The sequence below is a fragment of the Phyllostomus discolor genome, chromosome 9 (assembly GCF_004126475.2).
Source record: "Phyllostomus discolor isolate MPI-MPIP mPhyDis1 chromosome 9, mPhyDis1.pri.v3, whole genome shotgun sequence".
NCBI classification, from domain to species: Eukaryota; Metazoa; Chordata; class Mammalia; order Chiroptera; family Phyllostomidae; genus Phyllostomus; species Phyllostomus discolor.
In genome coordinates, this window is record NC_040911.2 from 100,704,757 (window position 1) to 100,731,862 (window position 27,106).

At 48.1% G+C, this 27,106-nt stretch overlaps 1 protein-coding gene across 2 annotated transcripts in view; it reads left to right on the plus strand.

Moving 5' to 3' along the window:
* The window catches only part of DOK5 (docking protein 5), a 123,122-nt gene that overhangs the window by 61,976 nt on the left and 34,040 nt on the right, over nucleotides 1-27,106 (plus strand). For both annotated transcript variants that reach the window (XM_036009978.1, XM_028524166.2), the window contains exons 3-5: nucleotides 15,096-15,210; nucleotides 15,306-15,425; nucleotides 18,152-18,341. In XM_036009978.1, coding sequence (XP_035865871.1) covers nucleotides 15,096-15,210; nucleotides 15,306-15,425; nucleotides 18,152-18,341 — 425 coding nt within the window. The remainder of the gene's footprint in view (nucleotides 1-15,095; nucleotides 15,211-15,305; nucleotides 15,426-18,151; nucleotides 18,342-27,106) is intronic.

Genomic DNA, 27,106 nt, shown 5'->3' on the forward strand with positions numbered 1-27,106 from the left:
TCTTGGGGCCGACAAAAAGCCGGAGTAACCCTTGAGTTATGCATCTTTTTTATCTAAATGCTGTGTAATTTATGAATCTTGATAATATAATACCGGGGTTGTAAGTAGCATGCCGTGACCGGATTTCAGAGTGTACTCCTATAGATAAAGCCATTCCCAAAATAAATGAGGGCTTGTACATGACGCTGTTGGGTCAGTACCGAGGTGGTGTGTGACTTCAGCGGACACACCTGCCCTGCAGGGCATCTGCAGCATTTATGAGAACACCGTGCTGCTTTCATTTCGTATTGAAAGGTATTATTAAGAAAAAAAATGCCAGTTGTGCCTATCTGATCCTTCGTCGAAGTGTTAAGACAAGAAATTGGCTGGAGAATTTTGAAAGTCAGTGCCTTCCTCCCTGCAAACGCAGCCAGCGGTGGTCTCGTGCACACACCGGAAAATAAATGCATGAATAATGCACGCACAGAACAAGTCGTTTTTCATGTCTTTACCTCCTGCGGGAAGCGCCCCCAAGCACCGGCGGCTGGCTGGCGGGGACGCCTGCGAGTGGGATGGACTGGAACTGCGACTGTGTTACCACGTCAGTGACCTCACCTACACAGTTCCTTCGGGTTAAGCACAAGCCCGCTGTTTTCATTCAGAAAGTCAAAGGCATTCACCATCACCAGAAGGGGCTGAGCGTTTCTTTGCGTAGTTTTCCTTTTTCTGTAATGAGGAATGATTGGGAAGGGATCAGAGTGGAAGGAAGACCACCTCTTTCTTTTCAAACCAAGGCCGGCGGCGTGGTGGCGGGAGTGTGCTGGCCCCGGATGTGGGACAGCTGTTTCCTAACCCTGGCCTTGCTGCTCTGCGTGTCCTGCACATGGCTTACCTTCTGTGTCACGGTAACCTCCAAGGCCACTCCCGCTGTGGCTCCTCCATCATCATTGCAGGGTTCAGTTCGCTTTGGGCCAGAGGGACAAATCCAACATTTCTCGAACCTACTGTTCGCCAAAATGTGCGTGAGAGAGCTTGGTGAAGGAGAGTTCTGGGAGGACCAGGGTCCTGGCGTCAAATCTGAGAACTGCAGCTTTGCCATCCCGTTTTTGAGGTTCCTAATCCACGGGAATTTGTGGAGGCTCTGGGGAGTTCTGCTGTTAGGACTTTATCCCCTTTTTTTAACCAGATTTTTTTTACTATTGTATTTGACAGGTTTTTAAATAAAGCTTAAATACTAGTGGTTTTTTTGTGGTTGTACACATTTTCTCCCATTCCATAGCTTCTCTTTTCATTCTTTTAATGGGGTCTTTTCAGAAAAAAAGTTTGAATTTTGATGTGGTCTCGTTTTGGGATTTATACTGTCCCGGGTCACGCTTTTGGTGTCAAGTCTAAGCACACTTTGCCTGGCCTTGGATTCTGAATGTTTTCTCCCAGTTTTGCTGTTTAAAAAATTTTAAATGTTTTATAGTTTTCAGTGTTACATTTAAGTCCATGATCATTTTGAGTTTAATTTTTGTGTAAGGTGTGAGATGCGGATTGAGTTCCATTCTTTTTATTGGTGGCTGTGTAATTATTCCAACACCATTTGTGGAGGAGTTTCCTTTCTCCATCCAATTGCGTTTGTGCTTTTGTCAGGGGTCATTTCCATAGTTTAGCATGGGCCTATCCCTAGATTCTCCACTCATTTCCCCTGGGATATGTATCTACCTCTCTGCTAATATCATACTTTCTTGTCTGTGGCGGATCTAATCTTTACTCTTTGGTAGCATGATTTCTTCCAATTTATTCTTTTTTAAAACATTGTTTTAGCTCTACTAGTGCCTTTCCATAATGTTCTACAATAAACTTATTGGGATTTTTGAAAAGAATTACGTTAAACCTATACATCAAATTGTGGGAAAGCCAACATTTTTTCTATGTTGAGTTTCTTGGTTCATGGACATGGTGTGATGTTCCATTTATCGGAGCCTGCTCTGAGTCCTTCATCAGCATTTGTAACATTCAGCCTCCATATCCTGTCCACACTTTGCCAAGTTCGTACCTAATTGTTTCATTTAATGTGGATTCAATTTAAAGCCTTTTGGGTTAAGTCCTTGACTTGCGTAAGTCATTTTTTGACCTATAATGTGATAAAGCAATCATCTGGTTTAAATTATTTTTTTCAGTCCCTCACTGATTGGACCAGTCATCTGAAATGGTTGGTTTTCCTTGCTTTTTGGGAAGAGACTCAGGTTTTTAAAGGTGTATGAAAATGTAATCCTTTTACTTTGTCACTAGTGTGTACATTTGTTTGACTTAGTTATATTTGTAAGAAACACACACATATATAAAAACAAGACAAAAGCAAGCTTCACTGACAAAGTTCATTGGTTGCAAATACCTCCTCATTCATTTACATTTATTTCGTCCATGAGTTTCTGAAGAGCATATATCTCTCAGGCTTGTTCTGTGCTATTTTATGTCTGTGTGGGAGCATTTGAATGCAGTCCAAGTCCCCACAGAAGCTCTCTTTAAATGGTGTCAAAAGAAAAAGGGTGGGCTTTTTTCAAGTTAGTGAAAAATTAGTCAGTGGTGGCTTTGCTCTGAGAGACATCACAGATTGTGGTTGGGCCAGTGAGCCACTGGTCAAGGCTTCTGCTGACAAAGAATGGACATCCGTTCACCTTCCTTTGAAATGTTGTGCAGGTTCCTTCCTTCCTCCCTTCCTTCCTTCCCCTCTTTCTCTCTTTCTTCCTTCCTTCCCTCCTTCCCTCCTTCCTTCCTTCCTTCCTTCCTTCCTTCCTTCCTTCCTTCCTTCCCTCTTCACTCTTCTTGTTCCTTAATTTGTAGACATCATGCATGCTCCCAGTAACCACCCTGAACCACTCCGAAGTGTGTGGAGTAAAATGAGAGAGGACCACAGCCCCAGTCCCCGTCCTCTGGAAACACAGTGCCGTCAGGCCAAGGCACGTTTTCAGATGGTTTTCTCCGTCTGTGCAAACAGAAACATGGTCTCACTCATATAGAGATCTATGTTTAGAGCAAGAATGGAGTAATTCATTATTACATACTGTATGTGCTTATTTAAGGAGACCCTAATTACAGACGTCCCCAGCACACTGGGGGTGCGTCTGGAGCCCCTCTGTAACTTTGGGTAGCAGTTCCTTTCACAGTCAGAACGTCATGGGTCGTGAGATCCATTAAATGGCCACGACAATTACACCGGTCCCCTTTTGCTCACCCCTTGACTGTAAGTCTAGGTCAACAATTAGTGGCGTATTGATGACACCTCATTAATTTAGCAGTTCTGGAGCAACCTTTAATATCATTATACCTTAACCTGCTTAGAAACACTCAAATTGGTAGGCAAAATGTTTCCAGTTCTTTGTTAATACACATTTCATTATGGTAAAAAAGTTGTGCCTCTCTCTTGATGTGTCCGTGTTAATCTTTTTGGAAGAAAAAAACCTTAGAAGTGGGATTGGAGGCTTTTATCCCCCACACTTGTAATTTTTTGTAAAGCACTCTGCCAAATCGTGTCCGGAAAGGTGATACAATATCACACCCCTCGATGACAGCTTAGGAAAGTGCCCTTCGCCCCGGATTCCGTTCTCTGCATAAATTTCAGGTGCAGACTTTTCCGTTTGAGTGCTGCTGCTGCTGCTGTGTGTGTGTGTGTGTGTGTGTGTGTGTGTGGCTTTTTATTTTTAAGGAAGACACAACGAATGGATTATTTAAGTTATTTCACACGGACAAATAAAGGCCCACTCTTCAGGGAGACAGTTCAAATTTATGACTCAGACAGGCACTGGTCCAGTTTATTTTAAGTGACCAAGGGCATGTGGATATTTTGGGAAAGAATGGAACCATCTATCTGGGGGTTGGGATATCGCTGTCTAGACTGGTTCTTTCTTAAGAAATCCTTTATAAAATGTTTGCTTAGACAGCCGTGTTCGGGGTCCTGAGTGGGAGGCTCACGGAGAGGAATGTTTTGTGGCGACAACTGGTGATTAGACCTAAGCGTGTCTCTTTTCATTTACCTGTCCCTGCTTGCTGGCGCTGTGTCTTAAAACCAGGGGTGCTCTTCTTAGGAAAGACAATATGGAAAAGTTTGAAGCTTTGGAACACAATGTAAGCAATCTTCTGGAAATTTTTAACAGAAATGTTTATTAGGGCATTTGAGAGTACTCTGAAATTTCAGCAAATAATAATACAAAAACAAGTGTTGCAACAAAAACAATAATAGTAAGAATAGTGTAATTGATTATTTATTTGATTACTTGAGGAAACATTATGGACCCCCAAATGGGTCGCTTTCATATTACTTTTATTTTCAAAGACAACCTATGAAAGTTAAAGGGGCTTGTGCCTCTTCATTTTCAGCAGGGTAATGGCTTTATTTAAAAAAAAAAGAATAAAGCAATTGGAAGCTTCTGCAGAGCTTTGCAATTTGCATATACAAAGCGAATTGCTCACTTAATTCATTCAGTCCCATAAGGGGAAAATAATTAGGATACAGCCTACGAAAAAGCAAGACAGCAAATTGCCTTTTTAGGTAGCGGCCTCATTTTCACTCCGTAAATATAAATAAATCATCATCTGTACATTACTATAAGCAAAAGAAGGAGAAAAATTGGAAATCCAATCCTTGTTTCCTTAAATGGGTTCCGACTTTGCAGCATTGCCAGAAACATACTTAAAATTCCCACACAATGCCTACTAATTGCGTAATTCTGACAGGAATGTACCAGTTACTCAAGGGAATGTATTTTTAAAAAATTTGATTGTCTTAATCTTCTCTTGAAACACCAGAGGAAATTTAAGAGTCCCTCTATCTAGTTACAAAGTAATCCATTTGGAAAATTGAATTGTGTAATTTGTAATTGTTTTCCGAGTTGTTAATGCAGAACTATATCGATAGCAAATTAAAGTTTTAAAGTATGGCTGCTTTGTTAATCACTGGCTGTTAAACATTTATGTCAATTAATATTATCACGTATGATGAATAAGACATCTGCGGTATGGCTTTAAACAGCCAAAATCATTTGATGGTCCTTATTTGGGAGTTCCTAATTGGATGGCATACTTAAAGATTTATCAGAAATTTCGGAGAGTGTTGAATATCTTTTCTTTGATGGAGTCATAAGACTCGGTATTTCTGATCGTCAGGAAACTGGAAACCAGGGACTGCATAGTAATTAAGTAACTCTTCAATCTCCCCCTGTCTTTCCATCCTGCCCGCCCCCCCCCCCCCTGTTTCAACCCAAGCTGTAGTCGCAATCCACCAACTGCCTGGCTGTCTGCCGGCCTCTCGACCTCATCTTTGTCCTCCAATCAGGTTCCCTTCCTTCCCAAGGTTAAGGCCACCGTGGATGGCCAAGCCAGCTGTCCACTGCTTAACTCCAGGGGGCGCCACTATCTTCAGTTCCACGTGACGGTCACTCTGTTGTTCCCTAAGGCATCAGCCTGTCCCTTCTCCATTCTTACTGGATCAGGGATTCTCAACCCCAACACTATTGACATTTTGATCATGGGGGGCTGTCCTGCACACTATAGGATGTTTAGCAGCATCTCCGGCCTCTATCCAGTAGATTCCAGTAGCACCCCCAGTTGTGACAACCTAGCATGACTCTAGACATTGCTACGGTTACCCATGCAGAGGAGGGGGGTGCGGAAATCTCCCCCAGGTTGCGAACCACTTGCTCTACAAAAGAGTCTTTCTAAAACACAGACGTGGCCCTTTCATTTATCTGCCTGGACTTCCCGAGTCACACGGGACCCCGGTGGCAGTGCCAGCCCCTTAGGAGCTGGTCCTGGCCCACCTGCGCCGTGTTTTTCACACAAACTGCAGTCCCCTGCTTGTGCATCGTGATTCCCTTTACCTAGACACTCGTCTTCCTGTCTCATAAGCCCTTGAGTGTCCTTCATGACGACCTGAGGAGCAACAAGGCCTGGCTCACGAGTGGCCGCCTCGCTGTGCCTTTTCCGTGTGTTCGCCTGGTGGCATCTGCTGGTTGACTTGGCGCTTCAGCGGAGGGTAGTCAGGCTACCTGTGTCGGATCCCAGCGCACCTGTCGGCCAGCTGGGAAACAAATAAACCGCTGGAAGCCTCGGCATGCTTGTATGCACCGTGGGCACAGACGAGCAGCAGTCCTTAGAGATGTGAACCCCTAAATAACGGCCTCGCCATGGAGTGCACAGAGCCCAGTGTCTGACACAGGAGGAAGAGCCTGCTTGCCTGCCTGCCTGCCTGGAGTCGCATCCTGCCTCTGCCCCTGTTTGGGATTTGTCCCGCCCTGGGCACGGGACCCGCATCGCCGTGCCTCGGCCTCCTTGTTACCGAGGGAGAACATGTAACATGTACTCACCGAGGGTGTGCACGGTGCAAGGCGCCATTCTGGGCCCTGGAGATCCGGGGAAGGGACAGAGAAGAAGGAAATCCGTACGTAAATACCCCGTCTGTCATCGGTGTGGCTGCTCAGCGCTAAGGAGGGAGGTGAAGCCGGTGAGAAGTGTGGAACGACCCCGAACGGTGTCAGTGAGAGGCGAATCCATGGCTGGCTAAGCGTGGCAGTGGCTGGAGGGGGAGTGTTTCTAGACAATAGGAGGGGACACACAGAGAAATGTTGCTTCCCGGGACAAAGAGACCACGGAAAGAAAATGGACGTTGTTTAGGCTTTTAAGATAAGGAAGCAATAAATCGGGCACTGCCCTTGTCTCACTTCGGTGTAGTGAGCGCTAGCATCGCAGGGGCTGGATTTGCAGAGAGGCGGGTAGGAACACTCCGGAAGCGCCGCAGAGCGAGCGGTCCCGCGGGTGAGCAGGACCGACATGGAGACGCCGAGGTGCAGATTTATTTCTTCCAGCTGCGGAGAGAAGTCCGCTTCTCTCTGAGGGACTCAGAGTGTGGGGGAGGGGCACGTGGCTGCGAGGTATCTTGGGAACAGTGAACCCAGGTTTGTTCAGACTGATCTTCAGGCAGGGCTGTGCAACCAAACCAACCTGCTGAAGCCAAAAGCACACCCCCAGCGAAGTGGCCTTCTGTCGTCCCCAGGTTGGTCCTGGAAGGGCGGGGTGGACCCCCTTCCCCGTCTGCCTCGAGTCTCGGTGGGAGGGAGGCTGCCTCACAGCAAGGGGGAGGGTTGGAAGGCCCCAATAAGATGCTCTGCGGGTGCTCTCCAAAAGCTTCAGAAGCCAAGAGTCACCAATAACCCTGCACCACAGGCTCCAGAAGTGTAACCTAAATGGACCCCCCGATTCGCCTGGACATGGTGTTCTTCGGATCCTAACCAACCAGTTAGAACTTGCAGTGGTGGCAGCAGCGACCTGGCTGTCCCTGCCGCCATGGCCGTGAAGGGACGGGTGGTTATTTCGAAGTCACAGCGGCGTGGCTTCCTTCTCAGGTGAGCTGCTCAGTTGTCTGCAACAGCTCACCGGTGGACAGATCCACGTTTAAAACCAAGGATGAGGATGGCGGAATGCATATGGGGTGTACGGTGAGCACTCATGCCAGCTAAACAGACAGAGTGAATTCTACACAGTTGAACTGCTCACCTGATTCAGCGCTGTAGCTACACATGTTGAAGTAATGCATAATAATAGTGGCTCTAGTAATATCTGTGATCTGTGTTTCCAGATTACTTTCATAAAAAGCAGTACGGGTGGGAGCAGTGTCAGTGTCTTATATTTATCTCGAATCTGTCCATCCTACTTGCATGGGCTCAGGTGGACAAACCAATTGGATTAAAAGAATAGTACTTTGCAGGTAAGAGTCTCCCATGGATGCTAAGACATTTCCCTGAAAGATGGTTGGAGAACAGGGTATTCACAAGATACCAGAGGATCGTTGAAAAACCAGTAGAAGAATTGCTACTTTATGATGGAGAGAAACGGTGGCTACCTCCCGGGGATCAGAGAGAGCCTCACTAATACAGGGATGCACAGGCGCGATGTGCCTTCCAAGACGATGCAGCGTGAAGCCCACAGGCTCTCTGACAAAAGGTTTCTTAACAAAAATGGTACCTGAATCTCCTCAAGCCTTTCCTAGTGACTTCCACTGCAGAAAAGTGCTGGGAATGGAAAAGTTAAGGGCTCCGTGGAAGAGCGAACATCTAGAACATGGAATAGTTTACCGACGTAATCATCCCAGAATGGTAGTGCCATTTGCAAGATGTGGGGACTCGTCTAAGTTCAAAGTGGCTCGGATATGAGAAGAGATGCAGTGTCCACATCGTCACTGGATCCTGGATTGGTGACGGCAGAGGGTGTGGGCCCGGCTCGCAAAGACATGTGGGGACTTGCAGGGAACTTTGAATATGGGATGGCAATGAGATGATACAAGGGATTCTTCCCTGTTTCCTTACGGTGAAAAGTGACACTGAGATGAGAAGAACCTTGTTCTTCGTGAGAAATATTTGCGGAAGTTGTGTCTATGCCTGCAATTTTTTTTCAAATAATTCAACCGAAACCAAGTGCATATGCACGTATGTGTGGACACACACCAGCACTCACATGTATGTATGCTTAGAGAGATGAAGCAAATAAAGTAAAGTTGGCAAAACGTTCCTAATTGTCAATCCTAGGTGCTTGGTGTACGTGGTACCACCATCCCTCAGCAGATTCATTCCAGGACCGCCTGGATACCCAAATCCACACAAGTCCCTCATGTAAAAGGGTGTAGTACAGTATTACTCTTCCAGCTTTTCTGTTTGAAAATCTTCAAAATAAAAGGAAAAGAAAGATCTCAGAAAAGAAAAGGATGAACTCAGAATTCCTGGAGCAACAAGAAGAGGGAGGGAAAAAACAAAGAAAATCCAAAGTTTTGGTTTAAAAAATATGAAGCATAAAGGAACCAGAATAAAAGAGGACTGAAAGAATTCTCAAAAAATGTCAATCTAAAAATTAATTTAAGTTGACTTAACACCTGTATTAAAAGACAGTGGCTTATACTGTTGGATAATATTATACTCCAACAGTATATTTCTTAAAGTCAGGTAATAAGTTTTTCTGCAAGAGATTTGTCTAAGTGAAAGCAAGCAAAAAGTTTAATGTAAACAATGTGGTCACCCGCACAGTGGTGTACTTGCTACTCAGATGCCAAAACGTTTTAAATATGTGACGGCAGGGACGAGTCTCACAGCCACATGTTGGGTGAAGGAATCCAGACACAGAAAAATACATGAAGGTTTTACAAAGTCAGAGCTAACCAATGGTGATGAAGGTCAGAGTAGTGGGTTTCTCTGTGGGTGGTACTGACCCAGGAAGTGGTGGTTTTGATTGAAATGTCTCTTTTGTCCATCTGGGTGGTGGCTACGCAGGTGTGTACACAGGTCAAGATTCTAGCCTGTAGTCTTGAGATTTCCGTCCTTCACTATATGTTCTTGACCCCGACTACCTGATATTTAGACTCCCGTGCTGGGTGTCCCACACAGAATTTCACTAGAGCAGAGTTCTGGTGTAAACCATGGTGCCCCATGTACCCAGATAAAAGCAGGTGCTTCCTGGAAAGCTGGATTTTCTTCAACACTTTTTAAAAGTTTTATTTATTCTCTAGAGAGGAGAAGAGAGAGAGAGGGAGAGAAACATCAATGTGTGAGAGAAAAATCAATCAGTTGCCTCTTGCACACCCCCAACTGGGGGCCTGGCCTGCAACCCAGGCATGTGCCCTGACTGGGAATTGAACCGGCGACCCTTTGGTTCGCAGGCTGTTGCTTAATCCACTGAGCCACACTGGCCAGGGCTCTTCAACATTTTAAGGTCCAAGTAGAAAAGATGATTTTAGTTCAGATGACCTTTTGTTTATTTGAGTGGACAAACACTTTATTTTTACTTAGGAACTAAGATTTGCATTCCTTATTTCCTCCCCCCCCCTTCACCTTTAAAGGTACGGCTTACGATGGGCAGACATATCTTTGATGTGTTTGTCTCCAAAGCCACTGACATCTTTACTTCTCCTCATTTGTTTCCTTATTCACGCATTTATTCATTCATTAATTTTTTTAGTGTTTTTACTAAAAATATTTTAGTAAAAAGTATTTTAAGGAGCACACGTCATGGAGTGTAGTATTAGGAAAAACACGCAGACAGAGAAGCCAGAAGTTCTAGCTGTGGGTGGGGCTCCACCCTTCCCTGCGACCTATGACGTTATAATGGTTTCTTCCCTGATTCTCACTATTCATCCTTGAACGGGATTCATGACAGTACCAAGGGTGCTATAGTGCCCGGAGGACTCCAGATCATATTGTAACCATCCGACGTTCTGTAGTTGACAGAAGTGGGTGAGCTTCCTTCCTGAGCCATGGACTTACATCTATTACTGTTGAGAAAAGGGGTGGGTGGGACCCATTCCCTCATTTAATGAGATTGGCTCTACTTCAATTTAATGTGACACGGTGTGATTTCCTTGGAAAAGTTAAAAAAAAAGATTTAACTGATCAAATAAAACCCATCAGTTTTGCATTGCTCGTGTGTGTTATTATGTATTGGACTAGGAAATCTGGTCCCCTCTGCGCTAGAAGCGGGGTTGGTATACAGTGGGATTGGAGAAAAAAAAATTCTTTGGAAATTCTCAGTCAAAAGGAAATCAGCCAGAGGGTGTGTTGGCCAACATCTGCTGTGGCAACCATTCCAACATTTTATTAGATGATAGCAACATGATTTTTACCTCCTGCCCTTGTTCCGCGAGGGACCTGGGTTGAATGTGAGTGTATTGGGCACAGCTGGGTTCGTCTGATTCGGTGGAGATCCATCTGTCTGCACATTCAGAGATCCAGGGAGGAAGAGGGTGATGCTGTTAGGGTGGAAGGTGGAAGCTCAGGGAGAGAGGAACTGACCTAATTACACACGCATTTCAGTTGGTGGACGCGGCATATCTGCTTCCATTCTGTTGGCCAAAGCCAGTCGTGCAGCCAAGTCCAAAGTCATGGGGAGAGAGTCACAAGGGCCGAGGGGGGATGGACGACTGTGAACAAATAATCCAATCTAGAGAAGGAAAGGAAGGTCTCTGCGGGGTGCAGAATGTGCCTTTGGTCGGACTTTAAATAATCCCCAATTCTAGAGAGAGAACAAATTCTTGCCACTTCTTCTCTTTACCTAATCCCTTCTGACCTCGCGTTCAGAAACACACCTCGCGCATCACACACATCACAGAACTTCCTATTTAGTGTTTGGGATCTTAGTATTGGCGGATTTTTCTAGGAGCCGCTATGTTCCGAGATTTTTCCATTAGTTCAAGGACTGAATTGGCCCAGGGTGTACCACAATCAGATTAAGCCTGTAGCTAACAATGGGTTTTGGAAAGTACACGCCCAGTTTCTGGAGGAAATCAAGTATTTCAATGCTTCTAATATTGACGTTTTCAGTAAACCGTACAGATTGTTTCTGGTCTTGTTTGGTGGTGTAGCTGGATTCAGTAGGCTTAAGTAGACCTTGGAGAAGAAAACGGAAAGGGGGTGCGTTTGGGGGTGGTTACAGGTATGTGCGCACAGGTGCTCACTAAGGTGTGGTTCCGATTTAGGGACAGACCCTGTTGCTTCAGAACCTGATCTCCCTTCCACTTGTGAATCAGCACCCTGCTGGCTCTGGGGACACTCGGTCCCCTCCCCACAGGGGTGCCAGGTTGTTATTATCTGAACCAGTTTCCAAGATGGGTAATTGTGTTCTGACTCATGCAGTTCTTCCTACGTTTCCTGGCTCTTTCGGGTGACTTATTCCTTCCTCTTGGCCCTTAACGGATGGGTAATAAATGCCGTGATGCATTCGGGAGTTGCCGTGTTCAGACGAGGGTAGACCACTCTTATATAGGGACTCTGTAGGGGGTCAGCCTGAAGCCTGGGGCACCCACATCCTAGGTCCACCCCCGCCCTGGGAAAAGAAAGAGACCCTCAAACAGGAGATGAGTTGCAGGGCTGAAGATTCTTTGCGCTGGGCATTTTTCAAGTCGGTCCGTCATTAGCATTTCATTCAGGCGGCCAAACAGCGTAGGATTCAGGGTTACATGGCTGCCTCCGTCAGCGCTTGCTTCTGCTATTTGTTTAGCTGTGAGCTTGAGCACCTGACTTGGAGCTTTCTCAGCCTCAGTTTCTTCATCTTGAAAACATCGATGATACTCTCTTTCTCACAGGGTTTGTGCAGATCCAACGAGCCATACCGTGCAAGAACAGCCGAGCACGGAGCGTGGCGTCTCGTGCAGGCTTGGCAAATGCCGGCTCTCCTATGCCTGTTTCTCACTGAGTCCACCAGTAAGTCACTGACAGGTGACTCGCGTCTAGCTGCGCACCGGAGAGATAAGTGGATTAATCACAACAGCGGATAATAGAATACAGCTTCCTGCATCATACACGGAAGCAGAAAGGAAGGAACAATTAATTCACACGAAGGTCGGGGCAGGTTTCCCAGAGGAAGCCGACCTTAAAGGAGAAGGAAAATTTCCCCAGAAAAAAGAGGCAGGAGAGGGAGGCTTTCACCTGGGAGACGCGCCTTGCAAGCACGTTTGTGCGTGGGTGTGTTCTTCTGTTCAAGTCCACACCTGTTGACGGGGTTTCTGCTCTGCAGCAAGCCGTGTGTTACACTCAGGGGATGTACACTGTCCCTGGCCCATGGGACTTGCACTCCAGAGGCTAGCCGGGCGCTGAACCACAGCCCGCGCAGCCATCGGCGGGCTGAGGGAAAAGACGCCACCAGCCCTGGCTGGCGTGGCTCGGTGGACTGAGTGCGGGCTGCAAACCAAAGCATCGCAGGTTCGATTCCCAGTCAGGGTGCATGCCTGGGTTGCAGGCCATGGCCCCCAGCAACCGCACATTGATGTCTCTCTCTCTCTCCCTCCCTTCCCTCTCTAAAAATAAATAAATAAAATCTTAAAAAAAAAAAGAAAAAAAAGTCGGCCCCGGAGGGTAGAGCCTGCAGACGGAGAACAGATGGGATTGGGGTGGGGGGTATCTTTCAGGGCTGTGCAGGAACCCAGGTTTAAACTAAGTCCTGTGAGGTGAGGGGGGCAACGTCGGGGTGGGGGGGGCAGGCCCTGTGCCTGGAGAGTCCCGGGCCCTTCTGGGAACGAACGAAGGAAAGGCCCGAGTGGCTGGGGCACAGGGCAGGAGGCGACGGTGACGGGGAGAAGACCGGTGAGACAGCTGTGGGGAGGGCCACCGAGGGTCCTGATGGTCATCCCAAGGATTTGGGCTTTTGCCCCAAGCGCCATGCGTGGGAAGTCGTTGAAGCACTGTATGCATAGACATGCTCAGACGTGAGCTTTGAAAAGTCCACCTGGACCTCGTGTTTCCGGCGGGTTTACACTGGGAGGGGAGAGAGCGGCGAGTCGTCGTGGCAGAACGACAGAGGCTGGTGTGGGGGCGGCGGCACAGACATAAATCGACTATGAACCGTTTTATCCCGTAAACCCTAAGGGGCTTGGTGCACTTGGAGGATGAGTCAGGCAGTGCTGCGCCACCAGGGAGACCGGCTTGGCGAGCTTTGGGGGACACTGGTGTCTTGGTCCAGGGGTCCCCAGCCCCTGGGCCGTGGGCCGGTAGCTGCCTGTGGCCTGTTGGGGACCGGGCCGAGAGGGAAGCTCTCCTGAGCTCTGCCCCCTGTCCCACCCCCTGGCCCCCGCCCCGTCCGTGGAAAAACCGGCCCCTGGTGCCAAAAGGCTGGGGACCGCGTTTCAGTCCGTTTGTGCTGCTATCACAGAATGTCCTGAACTGGGCAGTTTATAAACAATAGAAGTTTATTTCTCACAGTTCTCGAGGTTAGAAAGTCCAAGGTCAAGGCCCTGTTAGCTTCAGTGTCTGGTGAGAACTTCTTTCTGGTTCATAGACGGCATCTTCTTGCTGTGTCCTCAGGCGGCAGAAGGGACCAGGGAGCCCTCTGGGTCTCTTCTACGGGGCACTGACCCCATTCAGGAGAGCTCCACCCCCAGGACCTAAGCCCCTCCCCAAGGCCCCACCTCTTCACACCATCACCTCGGCTGGGGGTTGGGGTAGGATTTGATCTATGGATCGGGGAGAGGCACAAACATTCGGTCTATAGCAACTTGTATGGTTTTTATGCTAAGAAATTTGCATTTATATTATAAAGAGAGCCAGTGGAAGTAAAAAAAGCAGGGAAACAAACTAATGAGGTTAGCCTGCTCATTGAGGATATTTATTTAGCTCCTTGCCTGCTTCTGGAGCCAGGCGCTTATTGAATTTAGAGCAACAGGTGGAAGAAATGGTCCCAACGACGGAAGGTAAAGATGGATGGCAGGCACATTCTTTCGCATAACAGCAAGGAGCTCCTGGAAGGGGAGCTCTTGTAGGTGGGGAAGCGTGATCTACCTTGTCACTACTCAACCCTGAAGCCACCGAAACCTTCCGTCAGGCAGGAGCCAAATCTCAGCCCCTGGCCTGCAGCGGGGACCCGGCTGTAACCAGAGGGGCACAGCCATTCTGGAAACTCAGTAAGCAGTCCCCCACGTGGGAGGGGAGCGGTCTGTACAAGCGCTAAAGGAGCCATGAAGTGGTGGGAGAGAGGTGGGAAGAGGCGGGACGGTGTGGAATGGGTGGTCTTTCCCTGCTCATGGGAACCAGGCGTCACCGATGCAGACTTCTCTGCCTCTGAGTGAAACAGAGATTGCCTGGCCCCTGGGAAGCTGGGCAGTCTGAGGGCGGGCGCGCCCTTCACAGAGCAGCTCTCTGTGTCAGGATCCAGGACTCAGATGCTGAGTGGGGGCCGTTGGTGAGAGGCCAGACGGTCCCCCTGGGGCTGGCGAACAGGGAGATGGTTTAGTCATGAACTGGATGGGTTTTTGCTGGGGGTTAGTGGGGTGTTTCCTCACCTGCGAGTATCTGAAAGGCCATTCACCATGATGCAGGCAGACATGAGAACCATGGAGAAGGCACAGCCTTTGGCAGGTAAAAAAACCAAATAAAACAGCCAGAACAAGCTTTCTACCTCCGTGAAGGTGAGCCTGGCCACATCACAGGCCTCTGGATGGATAGGAGCTGTAGGAAGGTGCATTAAGGATAACCCAGAAGGGATCCACGCTTTCCCACCCAGCCGCGTCCCTCCTGCTGTCCCTGTCTGCTGCCCGGAGTCTGGGGGTGTGGGTGGGAAGCACTCCTCCGGGGAACGCGATCAGACTCGCCGTTGTCCGTTTTTTCCAGGTCACGGAACTCAACAACGTGAAGAACGTGGCGCGATTGCCGAAGAGCACCAAGAAGCACGCCGTGGGCATTTATTTCAGTGACGATACCTCCAAGACCTTTGCTTGCGAATCAGGTTTGTGCGCGGCGGGGAGGGGCTGCAGCCTCCGGGTTTGGTTTGACACGGGCGGGCGCTGGGCTCACGGGGTCGCCTGCTGGCCCTTCCCGCAGATCTCGAGGCTGACGAGTGGTGCAAAGTGCTCCAGGCGGAGTGCGTGGGGACGCGGATCAACGACATCAGCCTCGGGGAGCCCGACCTGCTGGCTACTGGGGTTGAGAGAGAGCAGAGTGGTACGTAGAGAGACTTGTCTCCTTTGCCCGTTTATAGACCCGTTTGGTCCCTGTATAACAAAACGTAAGATATCTTCATGACGCAAAATGCTTCGAGTTGTAAAAAAAAGAAATGCACGTAAAAGCAAAAAAACCCTTTTGTTCCCCCTAAAACCAGTGTTACTATTTCAGTGGGTTTCACTTCTTTATGTGTTTTAGATGCACACTCTGACTATGTCTGCATTAGCAACATCAGCTAGAATTTGGGGGGATCCTGCTCTGTGCCTGTCTCTGTGGAAGAGGCATATAGACTATTTAATTTTCTCAGCAGCCCTAGGACAGAGGTACGATTGCTTTCCCATTTTACAGATGGGGAAACAGAGGCTTAAAAGAGCTAAAGAGCTCACTCCAGTTCCAGTCGCTAGGGTTTGATTCCAGACCATATGTTTGGGCCCGTAGATAGAATGCACGGATTTGACTGTGTCGTGGGTGTACGCCTTGCCTTTTCCACTTACAATTTTCATTGAAAGCCTTCCAGTGTTTTTAATAGAATCTGAACTTTATGAATATTTCATCAAGTGTAAACCTACCTAAGTCTGTGATTTCTTTTTTTTTTTTTCCTTTCTACTGAAACACTTGAGCCAACTCTTTGAGCTCAACATTCAACCCAGGAATAAATCATTTTATGTAATAGTGACCAAAATATTCATGAACACTTCAGCAAAAATCAATGTTGGTTTACAGTGTGAGCCCGGAGGTGGGAATCGCTTCCTTGTCTCCAAATGGCTGAGGCGTGGGACAAGGTAGATCGGACCCCCGAGTTCTGCTGTGGCCTATTGACGTGATCCCCGCGAGGCTGTGGGGCCCCCTGGCCTGGCTGGGGCCACAGCAGAGACGGAACTGGGCCAACCCTTTCCCGGGTGCGCACTCGAATCATTAGAAAAAAAACATCCTTCCCTCGAATTGGGGGGTGGTGTCTTCACGACACATTCACGGTCTGGGACCATTTCGCATGGCCCGTACCGGCCACAACCCACCTTCACAGACATGTTATTGACGGAGACCTAGAAATGCCCGCTCATTCCCAGGAGCCTCTTTGCAGACCGGGAAGGGGAGCTGCGGGCCGGCGGACCTGTGGCAGGTCAGACAGCCGAGTGCATGACCCTTCCCTGCGCCCCTAAGTCAGGAAGCGCCCCGACTTGGAGGGCGTACCCAAGTGCCTCACAGACAGATGCACGTAAAGAGGAAAACATGACAGGTTTTGATTTCTTTTTAAGTTTAGAGTCCTCTGATCAGCACATATTTTCACAAGTTTGTGTGTGCAAAGCTGCCTTCTGATGGTGCTACGCACTGCATTCGAGACGTGGCTGCACCTGGGAGTTACCTGTCCTGGGCCAGTGTTCTGTGCCTCAGTTTCCCCTTCTGTCAAATGGGAGTAAGAGTACCTCTGGTAGAGGAGCACCAGGGATGATTCTGAAACTCGACTATGTCTTGTAAGGCTCTTTATGATGTCGGTTTGTGTAATTTCAAGTACTCGTAGTAGAGAGGGCCGCTCTCACTACCGTGACTGTTTTCACTGGTGAGCAGGGCAGCTGTAAAAGACTGTTACGCAAATAAACTGGTAATGGTCTCTCCTACTTTTTAATTAACGATGACGGTCTTTCTTACTTGTTCCAGCAACTATTTGGTTAGAGGGAGTTTGAAATAACTTAGAAAACTTGAATAATACATGCATGAATACATTTCACAAACACAGTCTTGACACTCCTACTTACCGAATTCAACTAAAACCTATGGGAAATTCCAGTGATATCTTTACTGCAATAAAGTAATTAATGTAGAATGGCATTAATGTTATTAGCATCACACTCTGTTGTCAGATGTATGCAATCTACCACAATGATGGATAGGTGAAAATGTGTTTGCCATAATGGTAATATTCCTGTTCATATTTCACTTAAAGATTTTTGCCTCTGTAATCTTAAGTTAATGACTTTTCTAAAAATATAATAGAAATGCCACAATTATACCTGTAGAAATGAAAATTTGGTTGCTGTAATGAACCAAGAGCTATATTTAGAATAATCTTAGTTAAATTTTAAACAGTCATCCCAACAAGCGAATGAATATTTCTTTCTAGCATTTCGCTGAAGACAGCTCACTGTTAAAACTAGTTCAAATGTATCCATGGGAATTTTTCCAAAATGTAGGTCTATTACATGCATGGCATTAGTGTCAAGTTTTCTTTAAATAATTTGGGATACAGTTTCATTCATGTAGTTATGAAAATTACAAGTTAATCCATATAACTTGAACATCATTAAACTAGATGACAATTATTTCACACCTGCATCTGTTGTGAACACAAAAGTGTGGGTGCAATTAATATGTACCTGGCAGGGAAAAAAAATGTTTTCATGGTTTCCGTGCTCAGCCTTTTATTGGCACACACGTGTTTTTATTATGCAAATTGAAAGAGTCTAAAAATGGTCTTTGCTCATTTAAATAGTGTTTAGGGTGTGCTGACAGGCAGACTATCTCATAATTATGTGATGTAATACGGTCTTCATTAAAAAAAATCATTTTCCTGGACTGCTAACTTAGGAGGAAGGTTTACCCTTTTGCGTGTTCAGTCAAAAGCTAGACTGTTTGAGCTTGAATTATGTTTGCAATGCCTCTGTGTTCCTACATTGTCTTTGATGTTTTATTCCTGGGGATTTTAGACTAACCTTCTGTTTTTCTCCCAGAGAGATTCAATGTGTATTTGATGCCATCTCCTAACTTAGATGTACATGGCGAATGTGCCTTGCAGATTACTTATGAGCACATCTGTCTTTGGGACGTCCAGAATCCCAGAGTCAAACTCATCTCTTGGCCGCTAAGCGCCCTGCGGCGGTACGGACGAGATGCCGCTTGGTTCACTTTTGAGGCAGGGAGGTGAGTTTCGCGATCGTTTGTCCATGTCCCTCACCCTGAGACCCCCACCCCCTCCCCCAGGTGCACATCGTTGGAGGCCTTGGTTTACACATGAGACCCACCTGGCACCACACATGCGTAGAGCTGTGTATGACCCTACAGTGTTCGGAGGGCGTGCTGTAAACTAGCCACATATCGATAAACACGGCGTTCTTTTCCACGGGCGAGTCTCATGCTTCGTGAACATGGTATGAATTTGCACTTTGTGGTTTGACCGCGTACCACAGACTGAGGTTGAACAAGGTAAAAATGTACTGGATCAAGCTCCTTGGTTTTGGGAAAACTTCCCTGTTGTTACTCTGTTTACATTTCCTGGTCTGAGCTGACTGCGGTTGGTTATCAGTGGGGTGGGGGGGGGGCACGGACTTCATTGAAGCTGCAGGTGGTCAAGTTCCACCTCCTTTTTCTCACAGTGGGACCAGTGACGCTGGCGCTGGAGGAGGGTGACTCTAAGACCAGCTCACCGCAGGGCCCCGCACAGCAGGTGCTGCTGGGGTTTCCCTTTGTCCTCCCGGGCCTTAGTCCGGGCAAGGGCACAGGGCTGCCCAGCGTCTGGGTGGGTGGGTCGTTAGCTACGAAAAGACCAGTCTGATCAGTGTCTCACTGTCCTTCCTCAGTGTAGGCCCTCTCTCTCTTTTTTTTAAAGTCCTCTTTTATTTTTTTAAAGATTTATTTATTTATTTTTAGAGAGGGAAGGGAGGGAGAAAGAAAGAGAGAGAAACATCAATGTGTGGTTGCTGGGGGCCATGGGCTGCAACCCAGGCATGTGCCCTGACTGGGAATTGAACCTGCGATGCTTTGGTTGGCAGCCCGCGCTCAGTCCACTGAGCTATGCCAGCCAGGGCTTAGGCTCTCTTTTTAAAACACTGTTTATACATGTTATATGTTAGAAATGTAAGTGACTAAATTTTGAGAAACAGAAGTCCTTTAAATGGCCTGACACTGCATTCAAATTGAAATCCATCAATTTGTGACTTCAAAAGTAAGTTGTGTGTCTAACTGGACAGGAATGTGGTACTTCATATAAAGAGAGTAAACACAGAGGTTCTAGCCACCTGAGACCCCAGTCCACCTGCATATGTGACAGTAAGTTTCCACTCAAATAAGTCTGTTCATTCCAGTATTTTAAACAAAGCCCAGTTATTTACAACTTGCTTTTCAGAAATACGATCCATTTGATGCTCTTACAACCATTCTGGGAAGTTTTTAAATTCTGCTTTCCCATACAGCTCTTCTCTGGCCTATTTATTTTCTTTTTTAAAAAATTTTTTAAAAGATTTTATTTATTTATTTTTAGAGAGGGAAGGCGGGGAGATAGAGAGAGAGAGAGAAACATCAATGTGTGGTTGCTGGGGATCATGCAGGCCTACAACCCAGGCATGTACTCTGACTGGGAATCGAACCTGCGATGCTTTGGTTCCCAGCCCGCACTCAATCCACTGAGCTACGCCAGCCAGGGCTGGCCCATTTATTTTCAATCTTGAAAGTGAATTCCAGGTACAGCATCATTTCCAGTGCAGCATGGAGACGCTGTACGTGAGTCAGGGGGTCTCCCAGAGTCTGAGAAGGTTGTTGTGTTAGGGAAGGAGACCTGGGTCTTCGGAGCAGGGTTCTTCCTTCAGAACTGTGTCCCTGCGGGGTGGAAGCAGGATTCAGTCAGAATTACTTTTTATGGTCCTTGTGGGGAAAGTCTCTACAGAGAAAATTAAGAATTCGCTTGAGCAGGTGGATGTTTTTTCCTGTTTGGGTCCCAGATATTATTTGTGTGTTCATTCTAACCAATAACATCAAAGTATAAATATGTTTTATAATAGCCTTTTATGTTGACCATAGACCCAGGGCATTCCCACTCTTGTTTCATACTGATACACGGGGGAACTCTGCCCTGGTCTGGGCATTTGGGGACATTTCAGACAGCACACATTCAAACACGAATATCTTCCCATTGTTCCTTGATTCCCTATTTCTAGGGAATCCTAGTAGGAAAAGTGTGTTTTCTAATCATAATTTCTGAAGACTAAAACCTTAGTAAACTTGTAAGCTTCTGTAGTATCTTATGGTTATTTGAAACTTTTTTTGAAATTATCTCAAGATTCCAGGCTTTACTACTACGAGACTAATTCATTCACACTGAAACCTGGTTGAACTTATAAGGATCTAAATTTTTTTAAAGACTTTTATATTCCTCCTAAGTCTTGTAGGAAACCAGAGACTTTTTAAGCCAATGTATTGTGTGTGCATGTGTGTGTGTGTGGGTGTGTGTGGGTGTGGGTGAGAGAGAGAGAGAGGGAGAGAGAGAGAGATCATGGTCCTCATTTGTAAACAACAGGATGCAGGGCGCCGATGTAGTTGTGGAGAGATACTGAAAGAGTTCAGGCGAAAGAAACGGTGGATACCAAGTGTGGATGTGCTGGAGACATACATTTCAGAATTGTCCAGTGACCTCTGACCAAAGGCCACGGAGCCCTGCCACCTTGGAAAACGGAAGAGTTCTCCTCTGGGACTCTGGCCTGTTTATGGTCTGACCTTCCGGGTATTTCATCAAGGACTCCCGCAGTTGGGTGATTATAGAACCCACAACCTGTCGCACGCAGCCTGGGGCCTCAGATAGCGCAGGGACTTGAGTATTTTTTGAGTCTCAATAGCATTCTTAATCAGTGTCACGCTTCTCGGGGCTGGTGCAAACGCGAGGTTGAATGATGGGAAGGACAAGGGCCGGAGATTGTGTTCTTGGCACCTCGCTCATTCCTCAGCCAGCGTGCTGCAGCCGCGGGACCCTGGTTCAAGAGTCAGCGAGCCCCTAGGCTCTCATCTCTATTCCTTGTTAGCTGTTGACCTTGGACGAAGTGCTGACCTCCCCTTGTAAGTTTGCCCGGAGATTTACTTCCTCGCAGGGTAAAAGCAGAAATGCACATAAACAGATGGCCTAGGAGGGCGCTGGGTTTCTCCTAGGTAATATCTTTGATGTTTTATTATGATTCCTTCTGGAACAGGGCCTGCGCTGGCAGGATACAGTGTTAAGCACAAGGTGATATTGCTATTTTATATGTTTGCCTGCAACTCACACAAAGACGGATTTTTATAGTTACCGTCAAGATGCTCAGGGTAATCAGATCACCCTTGCTCCCCCAAGCGCGAAGCTTTCGTGTCTGCCTTGCTTTATTGGTGAAGATCATTTCCTCGGCTATTTTCGGATGTTCAAAACAAGGCAGTTTCCTATTAACTAACACAGTTTCCTCCCTGCCTCACAAGGATGAATGAATAGAGGTTGAGCCTCTCTGGGTGAACTGTTTTCACATACCAGGCTTGCTTCCACAAAGGTGTCCCCATATTTCTGTTCGGAACACCGGGAGTGCTGTCAAACACCTTAGCCCGCCTGTCAAAGACCTTAGCCCGCCCCTCAAGACCAACAGCGAGCACGGGTGATAAACTAGACTGGATGTTGGCCAAAACTAAATTAAATTCTATTTCTGCCACATGCTGGCTGCGCGACTCTGAGTGTGCCCGCTAACGTCCTGAGTTCCCATTGGCCACCTGTCACGTGGGTATCATATATACGCATCTCACAAGATCGCCATGGAGATGCGTAAAGGTACACGCACACACCGTTGCCCTAATGCCGGCACAGAATAGGCCGTGGTAGCAGCCCACGGCCACGAGTGGGAGAGAAACTCACTGGATCACTTACCTCAGAGTCCAGGGAGCAGGGGTGCCTGCAGGCTCAGCTTCACCAGGGTCAACGATGACCTTGGGCCTCAGCTCTGGGTCCTGTTTCTTCGAGGACGGCGTCGCTCTGGCTCCCCATGGTGGCTTCTAGGAGATGTGGGATGATCTCACACCATCAGCCAAGGGAAGTGCGATCCGTTTCTGCCATATGCTGACCAGTACGTTTACAAGGTGTCGGGCACTGTACCGGGAGCACTTTCTGGAAAGCACACGGGCTGTGAACTGAACAGAGATGGTTCTCCCGAAGCAGGAAGGCAGTTCTGACACTATCAGAAGGGGAATAACTTCGAGGTTTAAAAACAATGAACCAAATGTGTCCAGTACAACACTGCCTCATTGCCCAATGCAAATGGAGCGAAGCGACGGCCTGTGATTGGCAAGGTCACTCAGAAGGAGGCTGAGAGGCAGAACGCTGGCTCCCTGCGGCCGTGATTGGGCACCCGGGGACATGGGGCAGTGTCTGGAGACATGTTTGCTTGTCACCCCTCTGACAGGGGGCACTACAGGCACCTCATGGGCAGAGGGGCCTGAGGTGCTGTTACACCTACACTCGCGAGCAGCCCTTCCCAGGAAAGAATGACGAGGTCTGGTTATTCGACTGAGAAACTGCCCTAGCTGGCGTGTCCTCCATCGAAAATAATCGCTAATACTCACTGAGCCCTCACTATGTGCAAGTCGCTGTCCTAAGCATTTGGCATGCACTCTCTCTCATTTAAACCGCTGGGTGACCGTATAATATTATCATCCCCACCTTGGTCCAAAGGCGGGAGACTAGTACATCGTGGATTCAGGAGTCACTCTCGGATCTGCTTACTTCCCAGCCCTGTAGATTTCTGAAAAGGCAAAGTATTACCATTCTACGGGCAGTCAGCATAGTTCTTTTATGTTTCCTTTTTTAATTGAATTTATTGGGGTGACACTGGTTAATAGAATTGTGCAGGTTCCAGGGGTACAATTCTGTAATGCATCATCTGTGCATTGTATCCTGTGTTCACTGCCCCCGCCCCCAAGTCACGTTTCCGCCCACGGAAGGAGGAGTCTAGTACTTAATGAACTCCCACAGAGCCGAGGAAGAGAGCTCAGACTTCCGTAACCAGCGCTCCCCGACACCATCTGGGTGATCGTGTCAGAATATTACCATTGTTATTGGAGCTGCCCCACATGAGGAGGGCTGTCCACCAATGGGCAACGGACTTGCAAAGATGTTGGTAATGTGAACAGGCCTCCTGAGGTGTACGCTTTCTTAGTTTACTTTAAAGCTGGGACCTTGTATTCTTTCAGTTAGGAGGGCAGGCACACACAGCTGGGGTCGCCCATCTCTCCCAGGCAGCAGGGTCATGATTACAGGTCAGCAGCGTTTTCTAGATGCTATCTCTCCCCCTGCCCCCCCGCAACGCCCCCATAAGCAAATCTGACCAATCTCAATTTGTTTCCTCGAGGAAATTTGGAGTCGAAACATAAACGTTTCAGAAAAGTGTGGTTGCACGATGACTTGCCATTCCTTGCCTCTAGAGATAAAGAACAATTAGTATATTTTGGGGGCTGAGATACACATCACTTCTTTTGAGGTTTGTCTTGTCTCTTGTTCTTTTCTTTCCACTTCCACACCGGGACCCCTCAGGGAAGCCCATCCCGTGGGCAGGCCCCCCCACGTTTACAGGGAGACCCAGGTGACACGAAACCCTGACTGTGGCAGCATTCCCCACCGAGCCGTTCTGAAATGTTTATCGCTCGACGCAAGGCGGCAGGTGGCCAGCAGGCTCCCCGGTGATTTCACAGCTGGCGGCGGCGGCTGCGTTTGCGGTGCCTCTGTGTCAGCCCCGCCCCCGCTCCGAGCACCTCCTGGCCGATCTGCTCTGATACTCCGGGCGTCGCACCTGCAGGAATGGGGGCCGCTCAGGTGACATTTGGCAGGACGGACTGAAAAACCACCACACACGAGCACTCTCTCGACCGGCTGGAGAGCTTCCCGCCCGCGCTTTCGACATTGTTTTAAAGAGAAGCTTTTTGGTGTGCCAAGAATATGTGAAAAGCAACATTGCATTGACAAATGCTAGTCCTTAAATGGAGTGCATGAATGTGTGAAGAAGCTTTTTTTTTTGTTTTTGGATGTAAAGGCATCTGAACAGCCTCGGAAAAAGAAATCATTTGCTTCCCGTGCATGTCACTCTAAAAACAAGTCTAATCGGTGAAAACGACTTTTCGTTGGAAAACTGTTTCCCCCTCTAATTGGTGAATTTACAGCTAAAAGGACAATTATTCTGATATAAATCTTTGAATATTCTCTATTTGTCTTCTTGAGTCTAGGCTCCTTAATGATCTGTGATTTCTGAATAGAGCATATACTTGTTCATATAGAGCATTTTATAGAGCATATGCTCACTCATATTAAAGGATTGCAAGCAAATGAACAAATAAAAAGTATTCGGTTCTTCCCGCTATGTTGAGTAGATGGATTTGAATGGCAATGAACTAGATCTCACACCCAGGCTTGCTCAGAAGTGAAATTGCTCCTTTTGCAAGAAAGCAGAAACTACTATTGTGGCATTTATTCCATTTATCCTTGGATAGCCTATACCCCCAAATAATTTGAAGTGTAAAAGTCACACACATTTACTATAAATAAATAGGAGGAAGAGTTCCCTGTCTACTCCACAGAATAGCCTCTCCAATAACCAGCATGAGTAGATCTCCCATTACTGTGTGCCTGTTCTTTGCCGGACTTGGTGCTAGGTGTGCGTGTGCAGACAGACAAGAGGAGGCCACCGTCGGAAGCTTAGCCGGGTCGCCTCGGCCCCCCAGCTCCTGGGACTGTAGCACAGGAAAGCCCTCGGTGGGGAGGATGGCTTTCTCGGGGCTTTGGGGGAAAACTAGACATTCAGCAATGCATCCTGCCTTGTGGCTCTCTCTTTTTTTTAAAAACAAATTTTTAAAAGATTTTATTTATTTATTTTTAGAGAGGGAAGAGAGGGAGAAAGAGAGAGAGAGAAACATCAATGTGCGGTTGCTGGGGGTCATGGCCTGCAATCCAGGCATGCGCCCTGACTGGGAATCGAACCTGCGACATTTTGGTTCGCAGCCCGCGCTCAATCCACTGAGCTATGCCAGCCAGGGTGTTTTGAATTTTTTTGAGAACCGCCATATGTTTTCCTCCGTGGCGGCACCAATGGACACGCCCACCAACAGTGCCCTGGGGTCTCCCTCTCTCCTCGTCTTTGCCCCACTGTCCTCTCTCGTCTTCTCGTCAGTCACCGTTCCAATGGGTGTGACGTGATAGCTCCCCGTGGTTCTGATTCCCCTGGGGGTCAGAAGTGCTGGGCACCTCTTCACGCACTTGTACCTGTTTGCGTGGTGTGGCCGTCTTGTCGCAGCCCACGGCTCTCGTGCAGGTGGGGCGGTACCTACTGCTTTACCTGTGACGGCCCTCAGGATTCTGGGAACCCGGAGTCTCGTAAAAGCGGGTCATTCCTTCTCCCGTCGAATATTCCCGGAGTGCATTCTAGTAGCCAGGTGCGGTCCCAAGCGCTGTGGATGTAGCAGGGAGTCAGACATCCAGGTGTGCTCATTGTGAAACTCACTCTCTAGAGGACAGGAGCTACAGATGAGAAAAACCACTTTAAAAAGGAAAATAGATGTAGACTGTGTAAGTCCCGCAGCGAGAAGGAAAGCCGTTGGACAGAAAGTGCGGGAGGAGGGGTGTGGCTTTCAGCAGGGCGAGCTGGGCTGGCTTTGCTGGGTCAGCCACGTGTGAGCGGAGACCTAAAAGGGGGGAGGGAGGGGGCCGTGCGGGAGTGCGGGGGCAGGGCGTTCCAGCAGGGGATGGTGGCTGGGCCGAGGTGTGGAGGGTGAGGTATTATACTTGGAGCTTGTAAAGGAGAGCCAGAGGCCGGCGTGCCTGGCGCAGAGCCAGTGAGGGGGACGTGATGGAGGAGAAGGTGGACATCCCCGTCGCGCCATGGCTGGGCTGGAGGCCATTGTGTAAACATGTTTAGGCTTTTAGTCTTGGTCAGGTGCGTAGCCAATGGGTGCTGATAGAGGCGGGCACCTACAAAGTTCATAGCAACCATTCCCAAGACCTTCCAGGAGTCCCCACAACCGCCTGAGGTTGAATAATTTGCTGAAGGGACCACAGAGCTCGCTGAACACTGTGAGGCTCGTGGTTCAAGTCTATTACCATGCAGGACACAGCCGGGGAGGAGGCGCGTGGGGTGGAGGGCAGAGAAGGGGCCGGCACGGAGCTTCCGCTGCCTTCTCCCTGTGGGGTCGGGACATCGGTCCCCTCCTCACCTCGCTGTGGGACGTTCTCTCAGACTGTCCCCAACCAGGGAAGCTCTCCCCGGCCCAGGGCTCAGAGTTGTCACTGTCACACATGTGCGTGATAGATTTACTGATGCCCACACGGTGGATGTGGGTCCCCAGGTCCGCCCTAAATCACAGTCACTGTGTGGCTAGCCCAAGAACCCCAGGCAAACCAAAGGGGGGCTGTTCATGATCCTTTAGGAGCTGCTAAAGCCATGAGAAAAGGGGCGAAAGGGTGTAGCCCGGACTGAGGATGGGCTGACCCCAGTGGGTGGGCATGTTGCCTTCAAGGCTGCTGCGGCCGCTCCCCTCTGACGAACTGGCTGTTCGTTCCGTCGGGGTTAGTGAAGGTAGGTACCGAGTTTGGGTTTGGAAGCTGCGTGAAGCATTTCCTTCCAACCCACCGTTCACAAACTGCTACGGCAGGAGGAGGGGGTAAAGATGCTTCCCGACAGGCACTTGGCCCTAGGTCGGGGCCTAGCTGAGATGCAAAAAAGGAAGGAAAGCGTGACCTTTCCTGGACTTTACATGTCAGGCGATTAAGAACAGACAGAATTAACCAACTGCTACTCTCTTTCATACTCGCCATATTCTATGACTTCGGATGATTTGTTCCCACAAACCTGCACACATATCGGGGGGTGGATTTACAGCTAACAAGTGCTGATGGTGGCCTCTGTACACATTTCAGGGGACGGGGA